Source organism: Myotis daubentonii, chromosome 4, assembly GCF_963259705.1.
Source record: "Myotis daubentonii chromosome 4, mMyoDau2.1, whole genome shotgun sequence".
NCBI lineage: Eukaryota > Metazoa > Chordata > Mammalia > Chiroptera > Vespertilionidae > Myotis > Myotis daubentonii.
In genome coordinates this window covers 13,575,488-13,593,918 of record NC_081843.1, presented here as the reverse complement: position 1 = coordinate 13,593,918, position 18,431 = coordinate 13,575,488, and the positions used below count along the sequence as shown (strand labels likewise).

The 18,431-nt window shown below is 55.0% G+C and overlaps 1 protein-coding gene and 1 pseudogene across 3 annotated transcripts; both read right to left on the bottom strand.

The window, feature by feature from the left end:
* Positions 1-624: 624 nt before the first annotated feature.
* UBE2I (ubiquitin conjugating enzyme E2 I) lies at positions 625-18,178 on the bottom strand. Of its 3 annotated transcripts, none has more exons than XM_059692598.1 (7): positions 18,026-18,178; positions 13,168-13,243; positions 12,952-13,035; positions 11,706-11,778; positions 5,480-5,589; positions 5,300-5,379; positions 625-2,639 (listed from the first exon to the last, which is right to left on the bottom strand). In XM_059692598.1, exons 2-7 carry the CDS (start codon positions 13,231-13,233, stop codon positions 2,576-2,578), a joined length of 477 nt encoding a protein of 158 aa, XP_059548581.1. In that variant the 5' UTR covers positions 13,234-13,243; positions 18,026-18,178; the 3' UTR covers positions 625-2,575. The 3 variants fall into 3 exon arrangements, with proteins under 3 accessions (XP_059548581.1, XP_059548578.1, XP_059548579.1); XM_059692595.1 differs by lacking the exon at positions 18,026-18,178 and adding an exon at positions 17,383-17,570; XM_059692596.1 differs by lacking the exon at positions 18,026-18,178 and adding an exon at positions 15,951-16,172.
* Positions 8,134-10,303, bottom strand: LOC132232886 (myosin regulatory light polypeptide 9-like; annotated as a pseudogene).
* Positions 18,179-18,431: the final 253 nt, after the last annotated feature.

Sequence of the window (18,431 nt, the reverse complement as noted above, 5' to 3'; positions counted from 1 at the left end):
TGGGAAGGCCTTGGGCCAGCGGGTCAGGGAGCAGTGTGGCCTGTGTGGGCAGACAGGTGTGAGGACACAGCACTGGCCCAGCCCGGACAGTCCAGGAAGGACAGGGGACCCCGAGCCTGGCCCGAGGACTTGGGCCTCTGAGAAGTCACCCCTGGGGAGATGGAGGCTGAGGGCCAGCTAGCCCCATCCCACCCGTGGCCGGGCTCCTTGCTCTGCACCCAGGCCATGGCCAGACCAAGCCCCCGCCAGCCCTGGACACAACACCCCAGGGGCCCCATCAGGGTCTGAACCGAGAGCTTGTGTGCACCTTGGCTGTGAGGATGGCGTCCTGCTCCCCGAGAAGGTCCATCTAGGTGACAACAGCCCCAGATGCCCAGCCGGGAGACCATGCTCCAGCAGGCCACGAAGACGCAGGGCACGGCCAGTGGCCAGCACAGATGTGTGCTAACCTTGCCTGCCCATGCCAGGGTCTCAGCGGGCACAGGAGGGATCTGACCACAGCACCAGGGGACATCACCCCCACCCCTGGGTCACTGAGGGTCTAATCTGGAGACCACAGCCATAGGGAGCAGGGGGTGGCCTGTGTGGGAGGGGGCAGGAAAGGACACACCTTGCAGGCAGCAGTTTGTGGAAATGTTTTAATTAGAGGATTCTTAGATACAGTGGTTAATCTATTGCCCACAATTCCTCACTAATTAGGCGCCTCATGCTGGGAGCACACTCTCTTCCCTTACAGTAGAAACAGAATGATCACATTTCATAGTTCTCCTGTTACAAGATTCACATCTTTGTTAAGCCAAGAACTGTGGCACAAAAGGACATTTCATTAGCCAAAGTCACGACAATGTGCTAGAAACATCGATTACTTTAGAATGCTTTAACTAGAAAATATATTGCATTTCCATATATATTAACCATATACATGTGTAACTATTACTAAGTGTAATTCAGTCATTACAAAATAAGACATTCTGGGAGGGGCTATACACATATGACCCACTGAACCCCCCACATGAGACCCTCTGCATTAGAAATAATCATGAACATCAAACCGAGAGCTCAGAAACCCAACAGACGTCCAGCTAAGCAAGTGAACAAGGCACTGGGCCCTTGGGCCATGCTGTTGGCTGAGGGGCCACATTTCTTAGGGTGAACAGAGGCACCCCTTCCTGGCTGACCTAGTGTTCCTCACCCCTTGGGGGACCATCCCCACCTCAGTCTGCATGCCAGAGCCTCAGGCAGCCTGGTTCTGAAAGGGTCCTCGGGCGGGAGGGCGAGGCTGGTTGATACAGGGCCACGTCTGGACCTCTGTACTCGTCAGCGTGCTCACTGGGACCGAGGCCAGGTCCCCTGTCACTTCCTGTCTCCATGTACACACTTCCCCACTGAGCCAGGACTCAGGACTCCTGGAAGGTCCGCTGTGGGCTCATGTTCCAGGGTTCTTTCTGAGAGCAACCTCCCCGGGCTCCCAGGTTCAGAGCGGTTCAGGACACAGAGAGAATCTGTGACAGTGGACCCCGGAGCTGCTCGCTAGGGTGTCCCGGTGCCCGAGACTACCTGCACCCAGGGGTGGGGACTTACGCGGTGAGCGTGGAGGGCCAGGATGCTACATGCAGAGGCCCAAGGGCAGTGCCGGATGTGAGGAGGCTGCAGGCCATGGCTCAGCCACCCGGGCCTGGGTTTAGGCATCTCCTCCATGGCTCAAGCAGAGCGCGCTTTAGGAGAGTCTCGACACAAATTCCAACTTGACCAGATCTGAACTCCAGTGCTCAACAGCCCAAAGACCCAGGTGGGGTGGAAAGAAACCCCGGACACACAGCATCTCTGTACACAGCACTATTTACAAAGGACCAGGACAGGTGCCACGCAGGACCCAGGAACAGGCAGCGAGACCTGCTGGGGCCGAAGGCGGCGCTCTGTGGGGCCTGCAGCTGTGGAAAGGGGGTGGGGAGATACCCCCCGAGGCTGCCTCCTCATACTTTTAATGACAATAATGCAACAAAAACCTTTATATAAACAGTTTATTTACTCTAAACAGCAACACAGACAAAACGCCATATAAACACAAAGGAAGTGATGCGAAAACAAGAGGCCGGCTGACTTTGGATCTGAGGCTCATAGCAACACAACCCAGGTTCTGCGGAGAGAAGGACAGAGGCGCGAGGGAAGGGGACAGGCCGATTTCCTTTCCATACAGCCAGCTGGAGGGTAGTGTAGCTCTGACAGGGGAAGCATGCCTGCACCCGCGAGCAAAGGGAACTAGCTCCTCAGGGACTCATAGAAGTATAAAAGTTTATCATTTTACAGCAGTTGAAATACTGACATCAATATTAAAATAAAAGCAAGTTTTACATAACAATCAAAATACAAAAGACTGAAGGAAGAGACCCTGTATGAAAAACTGGGCAATTCAGCAAGTGGAGAACTGTGTACCAGTGGCGGAAATGGAAAATGGCGCCCGCCCACCTCCCCTAGGTGACTAGTTATTGGATAGAGCAACGCTAGATCTGCAAATGTTGTAAACAAGTTCTTGCCAAACCAATCCCTTCCTTTTGATGTTGCCGCAGGTCGCTGCTTATGAGGGTGCAAACTTCTTGGCTTGTGCTCGAACCCTTTTCTCATATTCCACTCTGTTTTGGCTGAGGAGGTCAAGAGAGAGACAGGTTAGAATAGCCTGGGCTGGTCTAACCAGTGACCAGAGTTTTCTCTCTCTTCTGTTTGAAACAGCATTAGTCATTTTGGAGAGAAAATATGGATTGCTCATCTAGTCTTCAATAACAGACACAGACATCTGGTGGGTTTTCCCAGGGGACTCAGTCCCGAGTGTGAAGGTATGGAGTGGGGGCAGCTTTCTGGTGGCCGGAGGACCTCAGCTGGGACTCCAGTGTGAGATGAGCTGCCAAGGGAAGGGGGCTGGTGGGCACTGCCCTAGGCCAGGGAAGTGCAGCAGACTTGCCATCAGAGGAGACCAGCTGCCACCAGGGGGTCACTGTGACCTCGAGGCCCTTGGGTACACGATGCATTTATGGACAGGGCTCCTTGACACACCAGGTCAGAGGTCTCATCAAATACTTCAGGGCTGGTCAGGAGCCCTCCTTGGAGCTCAGGCGCAGTGTGTGCACTCATACTGATAAGGATAAGAAAGCCAGGGCTCCTTCCAAGCTCTGCTCGCAACAAGTAGGCCTCAGAGCACTGGTCCCTGCCCACGGCGCAGGCCCAGGGTTGGCACAGAGGGGCCAACAGAATTTCTCTTAGCTCTGCCCAGTGCAGACCACAGGCCTGGTACCCCAGGCCTCCTCTCCAGCCTCTCTGGGGAAAGGCTGCAATGCCAGCACCAGGAGAGGCGGACACTTGCCTGGAGCCTGCCCTGAGCTGGCATGGTGCCCAGGTGCACACGGTCCCAGGAGGCCAGTGTCAGCACCACACCTGGCCGAGAGCCAAGAGTGAAGGCCAGAGGACAAGCTTCTACCGCCAGGCCGTGCTGCGAGCAGTCTGCGTTCCTGTGCTTCCACCCTGGCCGAGGTCCCAGACCCCCAGGGTGGAGGCAGCTAGCTAGGAGGGCTCTGGAAGGAGCTGGAGGCAATAGCAGAGGCAGCCCAGTCCAGCCCTGCCATTGACCAAGCGAGGCCTGGCACAGGGTGTCTGCCCTAGAGCACCTGCCAGTGTAGGGCACACCCTGCGACCTTCCGAAAACACAAGAAAAGAGATCTGGAAAAAGAGATTAAGCATATTTCACAGAAGGTGCTTTTAAACATGCTTACAGGAGAAATGATGTCTCATTCCTGTGAAGCAGTGGATGATGCCACCTGGCATGTAAGGACCCGTAGGACAGAGATGCTCCAATCCCGAGTAGGCACCCGCTGGGAGCATCCGCTGGCACACAGCAGTGCCCGCTGACCCCATGCTGCGAGTGCCGCAATCCCACAACTCAACAGTGAGCGCCATGGCAGACGGGGCTGTGGGCCAGTGGCGCGCCATCAAGACACATGCACAACTCGCCCAAGGCATCACACCCACACGGCAACACGCCGGGCCTGGCAAGCTCTCTCTAAGGCCAGCAAGAAGACATCTTGGCTTTGTGGGCCTATCGCAATGGCTCAGATACTAAGGACCCAAGTGGCCCTATTCACAGAGGCGTAGGCTGACATGGCCTGATGCAGACGGATGTTGCAGTGCAAACGACACAGCATCCAGTTCAAGGGCCAAGATATGAGAACTCCTGGAGTTGCCGATGCACAGCAGCCAAGTAAATTTAAGGCAGCTCCCCTGGAATCACTCACAGCAACTCCTCTGGCTGGGAGGAGAAACTCCGCCCCTGCCCAGGAGCGGCTTGCCACTCTTGGCCACCAGGGGGCGCCCCGGGCCGAAACTGGGCTGGACCCAGGAACTTGAAGCCATATGGGAGGGGAGGGGGCACCTCTTGCATGCAACCTGGTGAGTCTCTTCAGATGAACTCAGGCCACCTGCTCAGAGAGGCCTACCTGCTGCAATTCCAGAAACGCCCCCTTGGAAAGAACAAGCCCCTGCTCAGCCTCTCCCTGGGGGTCAGGTTTCTGAACATGGGTAAGCGGAGCAACAGGGTCAAAGCTGCCAATTCGGCACAGCACCCTGCCCAGCCCAGCTGGGGAGGCTGGCCAGGAAAGCCAGCGTCCTCCCCACTGTCCACCCTGCCAGCCCCACGTGCCAGGTCTAGCGCCACTGCTCACACTAAGAAGCACCAGGCCCTCTTCCAGAGCACCCAGATGACCAAGAGCAAGGTGGGAGCGCCACTTCCCTAGCGGACCATCCCCTTGGACCCGCCACACCCAGGCTGGGCCCAAGGAGGGCAGAGGTGGGAGGTCCATGGCCTCTTCCTCCAGTGTCCACACCCTTCCCTTTGAGCTGAAACGGGCTCCAGGAGGCACAGGGTTTGACTGGCGATATCCCATCAGGGGCAAAGTAGTCCAGTAGGAGCCCATGTCATCGGGCTGCCGCCTGCCAACCCCCACCAACACGGCTCTGGCCACACCAGCCCTGGCCGCCCATTCTTGTCACCATAGGCCCTTTGCACATGCAGCTCCTCCTCGGAAGCCTCCCTGGTCACCTCAGTCCCCCCTTTTCGGCACCGACCCAGGTGAGCTGCCATGTGAACTTGTGTGCAGGCCGCCCTCCGAGGCTGCTGGGAGGGTCAGGTCCATCCACCCGCCCACAGCTTGCCTACTGCTCCCCTTCCTACAGGCAGCCTGGCTGGGGCTTCTGGGGCAGGGGAAGGCTGTGCGAGCTGATGAGAGAGGCCACAGCAAGAGGGGCGATCACTAACCAGTAAATTGTGTAGGCCTCTGCTTGAGCTGGATCTTGAATATTTGGTTCATTTAGAAGTTCCTGTATTCCTAATAAGATCTGTGTGAGAGAGAAAAACAAAGCAAGGTGGGAGGTCAGCAGCTCAAAAGGCAGACTCTGGTTCTGAAGGAAGGCCGAGGCGAGGCCCTCAGCCGCATACCTGCTTAATTGTGATGGCTGGCCGCCAGTCCTTGTCTTCCTCGAGGATGGACAAGCACACAGTGCCCGAAGGGTACACGTTCGGGTGAAACAATGGTGGTTCAAATTTGCCTAGACCACATGGAAGAAAGGAAATGGATTTTGGTGACAGCTGTCCTACAGAACGTCCTGTCCTGATGACCCCTCCCCTCCCCCTCCCATCTCCCCTGCACCTTGCTGATCATCAGGCATTTCCCAAAAACTGTTTACAAAAACAAAACCGGCCACAAGGCAGGAGGAGGTGGGAAGAGGTAGGAGAGGAGCAAGTGTGCCTGCCAGTGGACGCAGCGGTAGAGCCACATCACTCCCCATCACTCCCCGGGACCTGCTTCAGGACAGCGAGTCAGAGCACGGCCCCAGGCGGCCCCCCCGGCCGGTCTGGGCTTGGGAAGATGGGAAGGGGCTGCTGCAGCAGGTGACTAGGTCCTGGGGAAGCAGCCAAGGTCCTTCCAAATGAGAGTTTATTTTCTTTTTAAAAAATTAACACATGTAAAAAGTTTGAAAATATGAAAGAACAGGAAAAAAAAATTGCCATGAGCACTACCCAGGGACCATTAACCACAGCTGACATTTTAGCATTATTTCTTTATCCTTTTTTCTGGGTACTTTCTCTTTTTTTTAAACATTAATTTTACCTAGAAAAGTGTAGCAAGTCTAGTACAACCTGATGAATTACTGACAAAAAATAAGTACAATCCACTAACAGCAGCAGCTTCTCAGAAAACTCCCTCATAGATCGCCCACTCCATTTGCCCAACTAAGCCAACCTGTAATCCCAGAAAGCACATCTTGAACTGTCTGCGCACAAACCACAGAGGCTCCCCCTTCCCCTCCCCCGTCATGGGTCACGTCCCCTCACAGGCGGTGGCAGTTGCTCACTCCTGTTGCTGCGCAGCAGCCCCTGGGAGACTGGCCGCACGCAACTTGCCCACCTCACTGAAGGTGCACATGTGAGTGAATACTAAGACAGCTGTGATTGCTCCTGGATGTGAATTCTGGTGCACACATGTGCATTCCCATGTGGAAATGCTGGATCACAGGGTGTCTGTGTTGAATGTGGACAGATACTGCCAGTTTCCAAAGTGGCTGTACCTACTTACAACTCACTGCTTCACAGTACTGCCAACACCTGGTGTATCAGCTGTGGACTTTGGCCATTATTATTATTATTATTTTTAATATATTTTATTGATTTTTTACAGAGAGGAAGGGAGAGAGATAGTTAGAAACATCGATGAGAGAGAAACATCGATCAGCTGCCTCCTGCACACCCACTACTGGGGATGTGCCCGCAACCCAGGTACATGCCCCTGACTGGAATCGAACCTGGGACCTTTCAGTCTGCAGGCCGACGCTCTATCCACTGAGCCAAACCGGTTTTGGCCATTATTATTATTTTAAAAAAATATATATTTTTATTGATTTCAGAGTGGAAGGGAGGAGAAAGATAGACACATCAATGATGAGAGAGAATCATTGATTGGCTGCCTGCTGCACGCCCCCTACTGGGGATCGAGCCTGCAACTCAGGCATGTGTCCTTGACCAGAATCAAACCCAGGACCCTTCAGTCCACAGGCTGACACTCTATCCACTGAGCCAAAGCGGGCTGGGGCCCCGACTCGGCCATTCTTAAATGAATCATGGTTGCCTCTCATGGCTCTAAGTTGTATTTCCCTGATGACCTGTGGGGGTGAGCTCCTTTCATTTACTGGGATAAACTGGCTACTTCTTTGGAGAAGTTCTTGTTCAAGACTCTTGTATACTTTTCTATTGGGTTGTCTCACTGATTTGCAGGAGCTCTTTAGATATTCTGGATACAAGCCTTCTGTCAATTACATGTCTCACAGATCTCTTCTCCCACTCTGAGCTTGCATTTTTGCTCTTTTAATTGTATATTTGGTGAACACAAGTTCCTAATTTGAATTTAATCTGATTTATCAATCTTGTTTCTTAGCTAGAGAAGTGTACCAATGATGAATACTAGCATTCCCCAGGCCCCCCAGCCCCACTTCCCCGGCTCTTCTGGCTTTCTTCCCTACGAAGTCACCTCCCGACTCCGCACATCACTCATCGCATGGCCTGCTGACCTTCCTAACAGGACTCCAGCATACGCTCCTCTGTGCCTGGCTCTCTCCACTCAACACCACGTTTGGGAGACTCACTCCTGCTGAGCACCTGCAGGTCCCTCATTCCTGCTGCTGCACTTACCCGTTCCATTCTGAATGGACACTTGGGTTGTCTCCAGCTTTTGGCTTTTACAGACAGAGCTGTCATAAACATGCTGTCCATGCCTTTTGGTGGACATGTGTATGCATTTCTATTGAATATTTACTTGAGTTGAACAGCTGGGTCCCAGGGGAGGGATAATTTAGCTTCAGCAGACATGGCAGACAGCTTTCCAAAGGAAATGTTCAAAATTTACTTTCTCTAGTGCACCTATGTGGGCTTCTGCTGCTCGGCAACCTGTTCACTCCGTGGCTGTAGCGTGTCATTCTCCGGTAAGAAGTTGCGCATCTCTTTCTGTGCTGATCGGCCAGGTGGAGAACCTCTTGCCAAGGGCCTGTTCCATCAAATGGTTGTATTTGTCTTATTCATTTGTGGAGGCTCTTGATATATTCAATATAAGTATTAATATACAGATATAATTTTCTCCCCTCTTCACTGCCAGTGGTGTCTTTTGGTGAAGAGAAGGTCTTTTTTTTTCAGTGTTCAGCCTTCTATTAGACTCCGCCTCTCGGAGGAGCCCACTCCCTGTGGGTGGGGTGTTCTGGGCAGGGCGGGGGGGCTCTGTCACCCTGTCCTTGGGAGGACCGTGTGTGGTGAGGTTCGTGAGTCTGTGGCAGTGTCTGGGAAAGGGCTTCATGCCCCATGGGGTGCACGTGAAGTGGTGCACAGGGCCCTTCCTGGGGGGACAGCCCGGGGATGGGCAGGCAACAGCTGAGCCTGGGCTCTCCTTTGGGGCCTTCCCTTGGCACCTTCAGGCCCAGCTCCCTAGGTGATCCTTTCTTGGAGGGTCAGTGGGCACACCTGCCTCACAGTGGCTGTGTGATCCTTGCCTGGCACCGCCTCTCTGGGCCTGTTTCCTCCACTGGGAGCTGGGCCCTAACCTCTCAGAGGGAGGCTCCCCTGAGTGGGTCCCCTGGGCAAGAGCAGGTGCAGACTGTGTGTGTGGAGCAGGTGACTGGGACAGGGGCTGGACATGGGGGCTTGGGAGGCCTAGTGGTCTTTGTCCTTGGCACCGTGTTTGAGGTTGCGGGTGAACTCCACGTAGTTGAAGTTGCCTTTCTTGACAATGGGTGCCTCGTGGTACATCTCGCCTGCTCCCTCGTCTGTGAAGCAGTCACCATGGCGGTGAGCAGCTCCCGGGTAAACCCTGAGGCCTCTCCGCCGAAGCAGGCCAAGGCGTTGTGGGTCACGTCCTCGGGCCCGTGCCATTCAGCTTCCCCCAAACACCGTCAGGAACTTGGTGAAGTCGATGGGCCCAGGGGCCTCGCTCATCATGCCCTCCAGGTACTCATCCGCGGGGCTCTTCCCCAGGGGGGCCAGCATGTCACGCAAGTCCTCCTTGTCAATGAAGCCATCTCGGTTCTGGCTGATCATGTTGAAGGCCTCCTTAAACTCCTGGATCTGCGACTGGTCAAACATCGCAAAGACATTGGATGCGGCCGCTTCTTGGTGGTCTTGACCTTGGCTCGCTGACTAGACATCTTGGCTTCAGGTGGGTGGGGCTTCCCTGGTGTGGAGAAGGTACTCTCTCGGTGCGCAAAGCTGGTGCAGAGCCGGGTCAAGAGATGGTCTTAATTTCAGTGTAGTCCAATCCGTCATTTCCCCCTCTGGGGGAAAAGCGCTTTTCGTGCCTTCCTGGTTAAGAAAGCTCTGCCTATCCAAGTCATGGAGACATCCTCCTGTCTTCCTGTCCCACCCATCTTCCCACTGGGCCTCACAATCCACCAGGAAGGCTTTGGTCTATAGGGGGAAACTGAGCTCTCCTTATTCTTCCACTAGGACAGTCGGCTGTCCAGTCCATGCGTGAGAAGACCATCTTCTCCCCACGCACTGCAGTGTCACCTCTCATAAGTCACTCCATTGTACACCTGCGTTTTTCTGGACTCTCTGCATCTCAACTACTTTAGGAGGTCTCAACGGATTCATGTCTTGCCTGTCCTGCTAACAGGTCTGGGTACTTTTTACCCAGTGAGCCCCAACTTAGGCCTCACCATCCTCCCCTCCTAGAACTCCAAGGGCCACAGCAAGTCTTGGATCTCTGCATTTCCTACATTTTATAGCCTGTGGTGTGACAATTTCCACAAAAATCTGCTTGGGTTTTGACTGGGATTACACTGAATTTGTACATCAGCTTGGAGAGAACTGACATCTTCCTAACAGCATGCCTTCTCATCCGTAAACCTGGCCATCTTTGGTTATTTAGGCTTTCCTTCCTTCTCTCGTAAATGTTCTAGTTTTCAGTATAGAGGTCTTAAATGTCTTTTACTGGATTTACTCCAGGGAACCTGATGCTACTATAAAAGGTAGAGTTTAAAAATGTTCATTCGGAGCCCTAGCCAGTTTGGCTCAGTGAATAGAGCATCGGCCTGAGGACTGAAGGGTCCCAGGTTCGATTCTAGTCAAGGGCACATGCCTGGGTTGCAGGTTTGATTCCTGGCCCCAGTCGGGGTGCGTGTGGGAGGCAACCAATTGATGTGCCTCTCTCACATTGATATTTCTCTTTCTCTTTCTCTCTCTCCCGCTCCCTTCCACTCTCTCTGAAAATAAATGAAAAAAAAAAAAAAAAAAAAAAAAAAGTCCTTGGGTGAGGATTAACAACAACAACAAAAAAAAAACACACACACACAAAACTTTCATTTGTTGCAACTGTATGGAAATGGGTTTTTATATGTTAACGTTCAGCAACCTTAATAAACACACTTAGAGAAAGATGGTCTATGGCAGCCGTGGGCAAACTATGGCCCGCGGGCCGGATCCGGCCCGTTTGAAATGAATAAAACTATTGAAAAAAAAGTCCCCTTTTATGTAATGATGTTTACTTTGAATTTATATTAATTCACACCAACACTCCATCCATGCTTTTGTTCCGGCCCTCCGGTCCAGTTTAAGAACCCATTGTGGCCCTTGAATCAAAAAGTTTGCCCACCCCTGGTCTATGGTGTAAGCCTTCCTTTTCCATTTCTCTGCTGGGATTTCTTTTTCCTACCTTGCTACATTTGCTTAGAATTCCAATACAATATTGCATAGAAATGATGAAAGCAGCTATCTCACTTCTTATTTAAAGAAATACCTACACATGACATATACACACACACAAAATTCAAACAGCAAAGAACCACTCCAAATGAAGTAAGTCTCCATCCCAGTGGTTACGTTATGAATTGATAATTTAAGTTAGTCTTCTGCTAGATGCTATTTTAATGGGAAACATACTTCTATCTCTTAAATCACTAACCACGAGTTAACATGTAGTCTTGCTTTCCCACATGCCGGGCACTTTCCGACAGACTGAGGCGCATGTCAACGCATTCAATCAACCAGCTGTGGACAGTATCTGTTGATGTCTAGCTGCCAAGGGGGAGAGATTTGGTGCCTTCTCCCCCTCATCCTGAGTTTTGTTAAACTGCATCATGGTCTACCTGTGGCCGTTTTAAACATGGCTGTGGCCTTTTCTTCCTGCCGCCTTCTGTTGGCTTACGTGTGCCATCCATCCAGGCTGCAGATGCAGGCCCGGAGTTGGGTGTGAAATTCTAACAGATGACAGGTCACAGCAAAAAAATTCCTAGAGGAGTAAGGTTCTGAATGGTGCTTCTCCTGCATGCCCATCCCCATCCGGGGCAGGTATGTGTGGCCTCATCCCTGACAGGCACTAAGGGTTCAGGGGCCTCCCCTGGATCTCATGAACATTCAGGCTAGGGCCTGGAGCTTCCCAGCTGTAGAGCGAAGACTGGAGACTTGGTCTGTTAGGTGCACCTCCCACCCCGGGGCTAGAAACACTCAGATCCACAGTCAACCGTAAGGATCAGTGTGACGTAGCCACAGGGATCAGAGCACCGGGGCCACCCTGTGTGGAGCAGCGTGTGCAATAACCGCACCCCCGGAGGCCGGGCTCTCTGAAGAGGACTCAGATCTCTGCTGGAGCACGATCAAAGCCAACCTTTGAGGACTTCGTTGTACTTACATTTCGGAGGTGAGGATGGATAGTCATCTTTGAAGAGCATGCGTAGCTTAAACAAGCCTCCTTCCCAAGGGGTCTGTTGGGAAATGAAGCTGTGATGAGATGTGTGCCGCCTCTTGCTGCAGAGGCCCAGGAGGAGGGGGGCATGCTGCTGCTACACGGCCCCCGTGACCCTGCCCACAGCTCAGTGACCCCACAACAGGACTGGCGGGACCTCCAGGAGCCCTGAGGGCCAATGGGGAAGAGTCCTCCCTGGAGAGGAGCAGACTAGCGGCCCATGGCGGGGTGCAGGGTCTGTATCTGAGCAGCCAGGTAAGGACTGAAGTGAGCTCAAATGCAGAACCCCTCCCTCAGGTCCCGCCTGTCCCTGGTCAGCCTCCAGCTCTTCAGTGCAACACTCCTTCCCAACTGGGAGGGAGACGGCTACAGCCCACCAGCCTCCCTCACCTAAGAAAAGGGCCACGTATGGGTTCAATGGAGGCTGGGGTGCGTGCTGGGCCCTCAACAGTCTCAGTTGAAGCAAACCCAGACCACATTTTCTTGTGGACAAAGTCCTAATCCTGCCAGCTCAATGCAAGGGAAGGAGACTGTCAAGAAAACACCATGGCTGAGCATCGTGGATTCTCAGGAGAGACCAGGGAGCGGGAAGTGGAGGCAATGAGGCCTTAGCACAACCCAAACGCCTCCGGGGCCTCCTCCTTCCCTCGGAGTCACCGGGAAGAGCCACACGCTGGGCTGCTGGAGACCCTCACTCCTTAACGCCTCAAACGCACTGGTTCTAACTGGCCCATATACCCAGCGGAGCACCACCTTGGGAGGACGTGCTGTGTGTGAAGGACATGTGGGGTCCCATGCAGCCATCACAGGGTCAGGGATTTGCCACCAGTCCGGGCTCACACACCCATGATTGCTGCGGTCTGGGCTGCTCCAGTCTCAGCACATCCAGGATAAACTTGAAGGCCTGCGTGGCTCCTACAGCCCCGTCTCCATCCTGTCTCCAAGACTCCCTTTGCTCCCAAAGATGCAGCAGGACCTGGGCCCACTCCCCTCCGTAGCTCAGTTCCTTCCTTCAGCATTAAAACTGCCAGGGGTGGTGGGGTGGTGCCACATGTCACACTAACCTGTCCCACCATTTCATGTCCCCTGGCCTGTGTGACCATCACGTTATGTACACTTGAACCTAAGTCCTTCTGAAGGGTCCGAGCGTTCCCAACAGTCCACCCCACACCTGAGCACGGGTGCTTCTTACCCCTTTTTTCCCTGGAATGGCACACTCCCAGTTCATGAGGTTCATCGTGCCGTCGGGGTTTTTTGTGGGGACAGCTACAAAACCCTGTGAGAAAACCACACACAAGCGCATCAGTTCTGTGGCAGCTCATCTTCGCTGCCCACAGGAACCCTGTGCCTCTCACCCCGTCAGGGAGAGGACCCACTGAGCTACATGGAGAAATCAAGCTTTCCTTACAAATGGGTGGTCTTTTCTCCAAGCTTTCCTCTCCTGGGCGAGTCTGCTGAGGGCGATCCCCGACATATTCAAAGTCCTGAAAGAGACAGCAGAAACACGATCAGGAGGAAAACCTGGTTCCTTCGGCCCCTCCCCTCACCGGCCCAGCGAGCAGACCTGTTTCCAAGAAAAGCGGGTAAGTGAAGGCTCTCACATGGCCCACAGAGACCGTGCGTGCTCTTAGCAAGCGGCCCCACCCAGCGTTTGGACAGGCCCAGGCCCCGACTCCAGCCTTCTCCTACAGGCAGACCACCAGAGAAGAGGCCCGGGCCTCCCGGACACCTCCATGTGGGTGCCTTGTCAACTGCCTGCCCCAGGGCTCCACGGCAACCCTCGCGCTCCATTACATGGTGACACAGAGGTTCGGAGAGGCGAAGCCACAGGCGTGGGTCTCAGAGCTGCTGGGTGCTGTGCAGGAAGGGATGCCGAGTACCCCCAGCAGACACCTGGCACCGTGCCCCCAACCCCCACTTTAGTCACACCCAGCAGTGGGGTCCAGTCCTAGCATCATATACACAGGAAAGGCAGGCCCAGGCGGGGATACCCAGAATGCTGGCTGAGACCTGGGAAGGGCAGGGATGAATCGCTTCCCTCTGCTGATGCCGGGACGTGGGGGTGCTGTCAGGCCCCCAACTTAGAATCAGGGCTCAGAATTCAGATTCAGGCCTAGCCAGGATGACCTTATTCTAGAAGGCAACCAAGTGGCAAAGTGCACCAGGGCAGAGGGCAGCTCAACTGCATTGTGGACACGTCCAGACAGCTCACCGGGCCCCAGCAGCCGACAGGGTGCCGGGCTCTTTCCTCTGCCCCCTCCACTTTCTCACCCTATAGCCCCACCCTGGCACTCCCCAAACAAGTAATGGATCAAGGCCCGTCTCCCATGTACTTTGGGAAAGTCAACAAAAGTGAAGCAGCTAACAGAGCCCAGGAACTCAGGAGCACCAGGCAGCAGTGAGACCTCAGCAGGCCAGGACCACAGACTCTCAAGGCTCCGTGCCTTTAGCTGTTGAAATGAACAGCCTGGAACCGCCAGGTAAAGCAGCATCTCCAGGAGCCTGGCACACCAGGCCAGACTGCAGGGCACTGAATCGTAACGTCGCCTCCAGCTGCCCATGAGAAAGCAGATGCAGAGGTGACATGGTCACAAAACCTGCCGGAGAAGTTGACCCTACGTGTGCTGGTTGGTCCTCAAAGTCCATGGAAACACTGAAGATACCTTGGATGAAGCACATGCATTTACCATAAACAAGGCTTCCCCAAGCCTTCAGGTTGATACTGAGGCTAGGGGAGAGGTCTCCTCTCTGCCTCTACAGGGAAAAGGGCCAGCACAAGGGCCTGAGTACAATGTGGGGTGCCCTCCACAACCACAACAGCGTGCTCAACCCTGTACGGAAAAAACACATCTCCAGCAGGGCATCACTGACAGCAGCCATGCTCTCCTGCCCAGCCGGCCCACTGCCCCAGCCTCCACACAGGCCTGTTCTGGAGATAGGAACGGAGGTCCAGAAGGACCTGCCCTCAGGCCGGAGCCTCAACGCAAACCCAGGTGGTCTTCTGACCAGGGGGTGGGTGGCAGGGCTACTCTCTCTCCTGCTGCAGTGCCCCTTGCTTAGTAACTACTATTTCAACCTCCCCACCCCACCCCACCCCACCCCACCCCACCCCACCCCACCCCAGGCTGATCTACAACTCCCTCAGCAACCCAGATGGCAGCCCTTCACCCCAGTAGCCACACCACCTGACTGTCCTGCCCAGCCCCCCAAGGCTCACACTATTTGTGGAGGAGGTGTTAGGTCAGGCCAACAGTTCAACAGCAGGCACCAAATGCACATTCCCAGGCCTCAGAGGCGACTGTGGAGTCAGGAACTCTGGGAGGCCCCAGTGCTCTGGGTTTTGGGCAGCTCTTGAACGACTATTTTCCCAAGAAGTAGGCACAGAAGGAGGGTATGGGGTTGCCTTTGCAGAAAAGCACTGTCGCCTCCAATCCCACCTAGGAACCCAGGTCTCAGGAGCCAGTTACTATATAAACCACCAGACCAACTGGATGTGGTACATTTTCAACAAACAGGTATGCTTATGTTATCACAGAAAAGTGGGGGGAAAAACAAAAGCCCTCAGTCAAGGGTGACAGGTGCACCAACTTGGACTGTGGTCCCCAGCTCCAGCACTGTGACTCCAGAACACACCCGATCCAAGATTAAGTCCAAAGTAGATTAACACCAGGCTTGCACCAGTGGAACTGCTCACTGCACCACACAACCCCGAGCTCCGTTTTGCCCATTTCTTCCCCAGGGGGTGTCTGACCAAACCACTGAGGTGCTCATGAAGAGCCTGACAGGATGCTGCCCTGGGGGCTCGCAGGGGAGGAAGTTGCGTGCTGGGAAGCCGAGGTGCTGGAGATGCAAAGCAGCACTATGGGGGCCAGAGGCACCCGCTCTGAAACAGTGGCCGCCTGGCAGGAGACTGTGCCAGGCAACATGGTTCAGGAACAGTGGGGCTGGTGGGCCAGAGGAGAGTGGGAAGGGAAGGCCTGCATGAGGGACGTGAGGGCCTCCGGGGGGAGGGAGGGGGGGTGCACAGAGGAGCAAACCAGCAGCTTGTCAGAAGTGGGCAGTGACAGTGGTGACTGACGGGGAGGCTTGATTGTAGCCCTGATGTCGGGAAAGTCTTCATTTCTAAGTTTCGCTAAGTCTTCACTTCAACTGGTTCTAAGTGGCATGACCCCATGTTATCCACATCCCCACCTCCAGGTTGGAGGGCACAGCACATGCTAGCCTCCAACATACTGCCCCTGCCCCCAGAGGGCAGGGCCCTCATCGCTGGCCATGGCAAAGCAGACAGCACAGGCTGGCAGGATGCTTCTGCCGAATTAACACAGAAGTTCAGTGACCAAAGACAAGCAACCTGGTAAGCATTGTTGAAGTGAGGCACAAGGCCCGTAGCCAGGCATCGAAGCTGGTTTCTGAAGCCCAGGCCAGCTCTGGAACACTGAGCAACCATGGATACCGTGTAGGGCCACACAATGCTCAGGGGCTGAGGCCAGCAGGGAGATCCCAAGCGTGGCCTGCCTCCTGCTGACCGTGCCAGGACCCGCCTCTTCTGCTCTGAGGATGGAACAGAGCTGCACACGAAGACCCCGTGCCTCGCTGTGGCTGTCCCAGGTATGAAAGGTTAATAGTGAGCGGCAGTTCCGCAGGAGTGCCCATGGACCAGATCGGGCCCTCATAAGATGCTTTCCGCCATCAGGGCAAAGAGCCACAGGTGTTTACCTGCAGTGTCCCAGGCAGACACCTGTCTTCAAGATGGTGCTTCCACTCCTGGCAGCCTTTCCAGTCCAGGAGAAAGCAGCCAGTTTGTTACATTTTAATTACAAAGCAGGAGCCTCATTCAGAATCCCACTTAGAACTGACTCCGCCTTCCCCAACAGAGAGAAACATAAGGGGCAGCTAAGTTCCGAGATGCTTCAGAGCAGCAAAGTTGCAGATGCAAAGATAAAATATCCATGAACTACTAGAGACAGCAGCCTGCGGGACAAAGGCTGGGTTCCCCAGGCTCAGTGGGGAGGTCTGCCCATGAACCCAGGCTTCTCAGATCAGCTCTGCTGGTTGACAGCAGAGACTTCAGACCCACTTACTGGCTTTGTGAGTGTGGCAAGTTGTTCATCTCCCCCCAACCTCAACTTCCTCATCTGTAAAATGGGCATAGGTGGCTCAGGTCAAAACAAACACAAACTCCCTCAGGGGAAGGTATGCACTTTGCCTGATCTCTGCCCAGGCTGCACTTCCGGTTCTTTCTCGACAAATCTCCCAGGATCCCAGGCTGTTTCAGAAGCAAGGTTCCAACCCCGAGACTTCGCCAAAGACACAACAGCACGCACAACTCACCCCGGAACCACTCAAAAGGTCACAAGCAAATCAGGACAAACTAGTGTCCATCTCCTCTGCCTGTTGGACATGTTCTCTACCTAAAGGTAGTGAGTCCTTAACAGCCAGCTACATTCAGAGCTGTATTCTTGGAAAAAGAAACAAAAAAGCCAACTTAGCCAACACAGTAACTTTGGAAACCGAGGAGCTAAGCATGCTTTCAAAATCTACCAACCAAACCACTTAAAAAAACGGTGATTTAGGGACGACTGCAGGCCGTGATCCGCCTTCCCGTCCTTTCCCTCCTACTCACGAAAACATCAGTTCCAAGCTCCCTTCAACGGGTACAAAGCCATCTTAAACACAAAAGGAAACTCTCCCTCCAGCCGAGTGCTGATGTTCAGGGTCCCACCAACGGCCAGCGGAGCTCCTCGGAGGCGCAGGAAAACTCAGACTTGTTTTGCATTTCAGGCATCACCTCCCCCCCACCCCCAATCCAACCAGCAATTTTGCAATCCAAGACTTTTAACTCTCTCCGCTGGGCCTCTCTGAGCGCCACAGGTTTGTGTGCGGAACCGTGACCCAGGAAACGCACGTCCCTCCGCGGAGGGGAAGCTGCTGTCAACCCCGCGTGGCTCCCCGGCTGCACCGCGAGCCCACGCCGGAGGGGACGCCGACACTTTCACAAGGGAAAGCGACGGAGCCCCAAGGCCGGGAAGCCGCCGAGGCCGGCCCAGCTGGGTCGCGCCGTAGCCCGCGGCGTCAACAGCTCCCAGGCGGACGGTTCCCGGGCGCGGGGTCGGGGTCAGGTCGGGGGGCGCGCAGGAGGCGGGGGTGGGGGCCCAGGGGACCGTGGGTGGAGGAGCCCGGCCCGACGGCGGCGGAGGCCCGCGCTGCCGAGGTCTGGCCCCCGTCCCGCCGCCGCCGCACCCTGTGCGCCTTCCACCTGGGCTCACCTAGGGCGGCCGCGGCCCGGCGAGCGAGGCGGACGAAGCGGCGGCGACGGAGGCGGCTCGGCACTTCCTTTGTCTCGGGACTTCCCTCCCGAGCCCGCTCCGCGCGCAGCCCGAGCGCTCCGAGGACCCCGGCGCGGGCGGGGCGCGGGCGGGGCTTGCGGGGTCTGTCCGCCGCGTGCCCATATCTCGTGCCGCCGCCGCCGCCCGGCGTCCAGATCGACCCTCGCCGCCGCATGCCACGTGCTGCCCGCGCCCCGCCGCCACGCGTCCGCGCCCCAGGCTCGCCCAGGGAGCCCAGCCGGGGGGCGGCTTTCCAGTCAGGCGGCGCCCTGGACACCTGTGCTCTTAAAGGAGCCGCATCCACAATGTGAGGGAGTGTCTGCAAATTCCCCTTTGCGATGCGCGC

Coding starts and splice junctions, on each gene's coding strand:
- UBE2I (XM_059692595.1), bottom strand. Junction 5,380..5,479: donor CAGCCATCACAATTAAGCAG/GTATGCGGCTGA, acceptor TCTCTCACACAG/ATCTTATTAGGAATACAGGA. Junction 2,640..5,299: donor GAGGCCTACACAATTTACTG/GTTAGTGATCGC, acceptor TGACCTCCTCAG/CCAAAACAGAGTGGAATATG.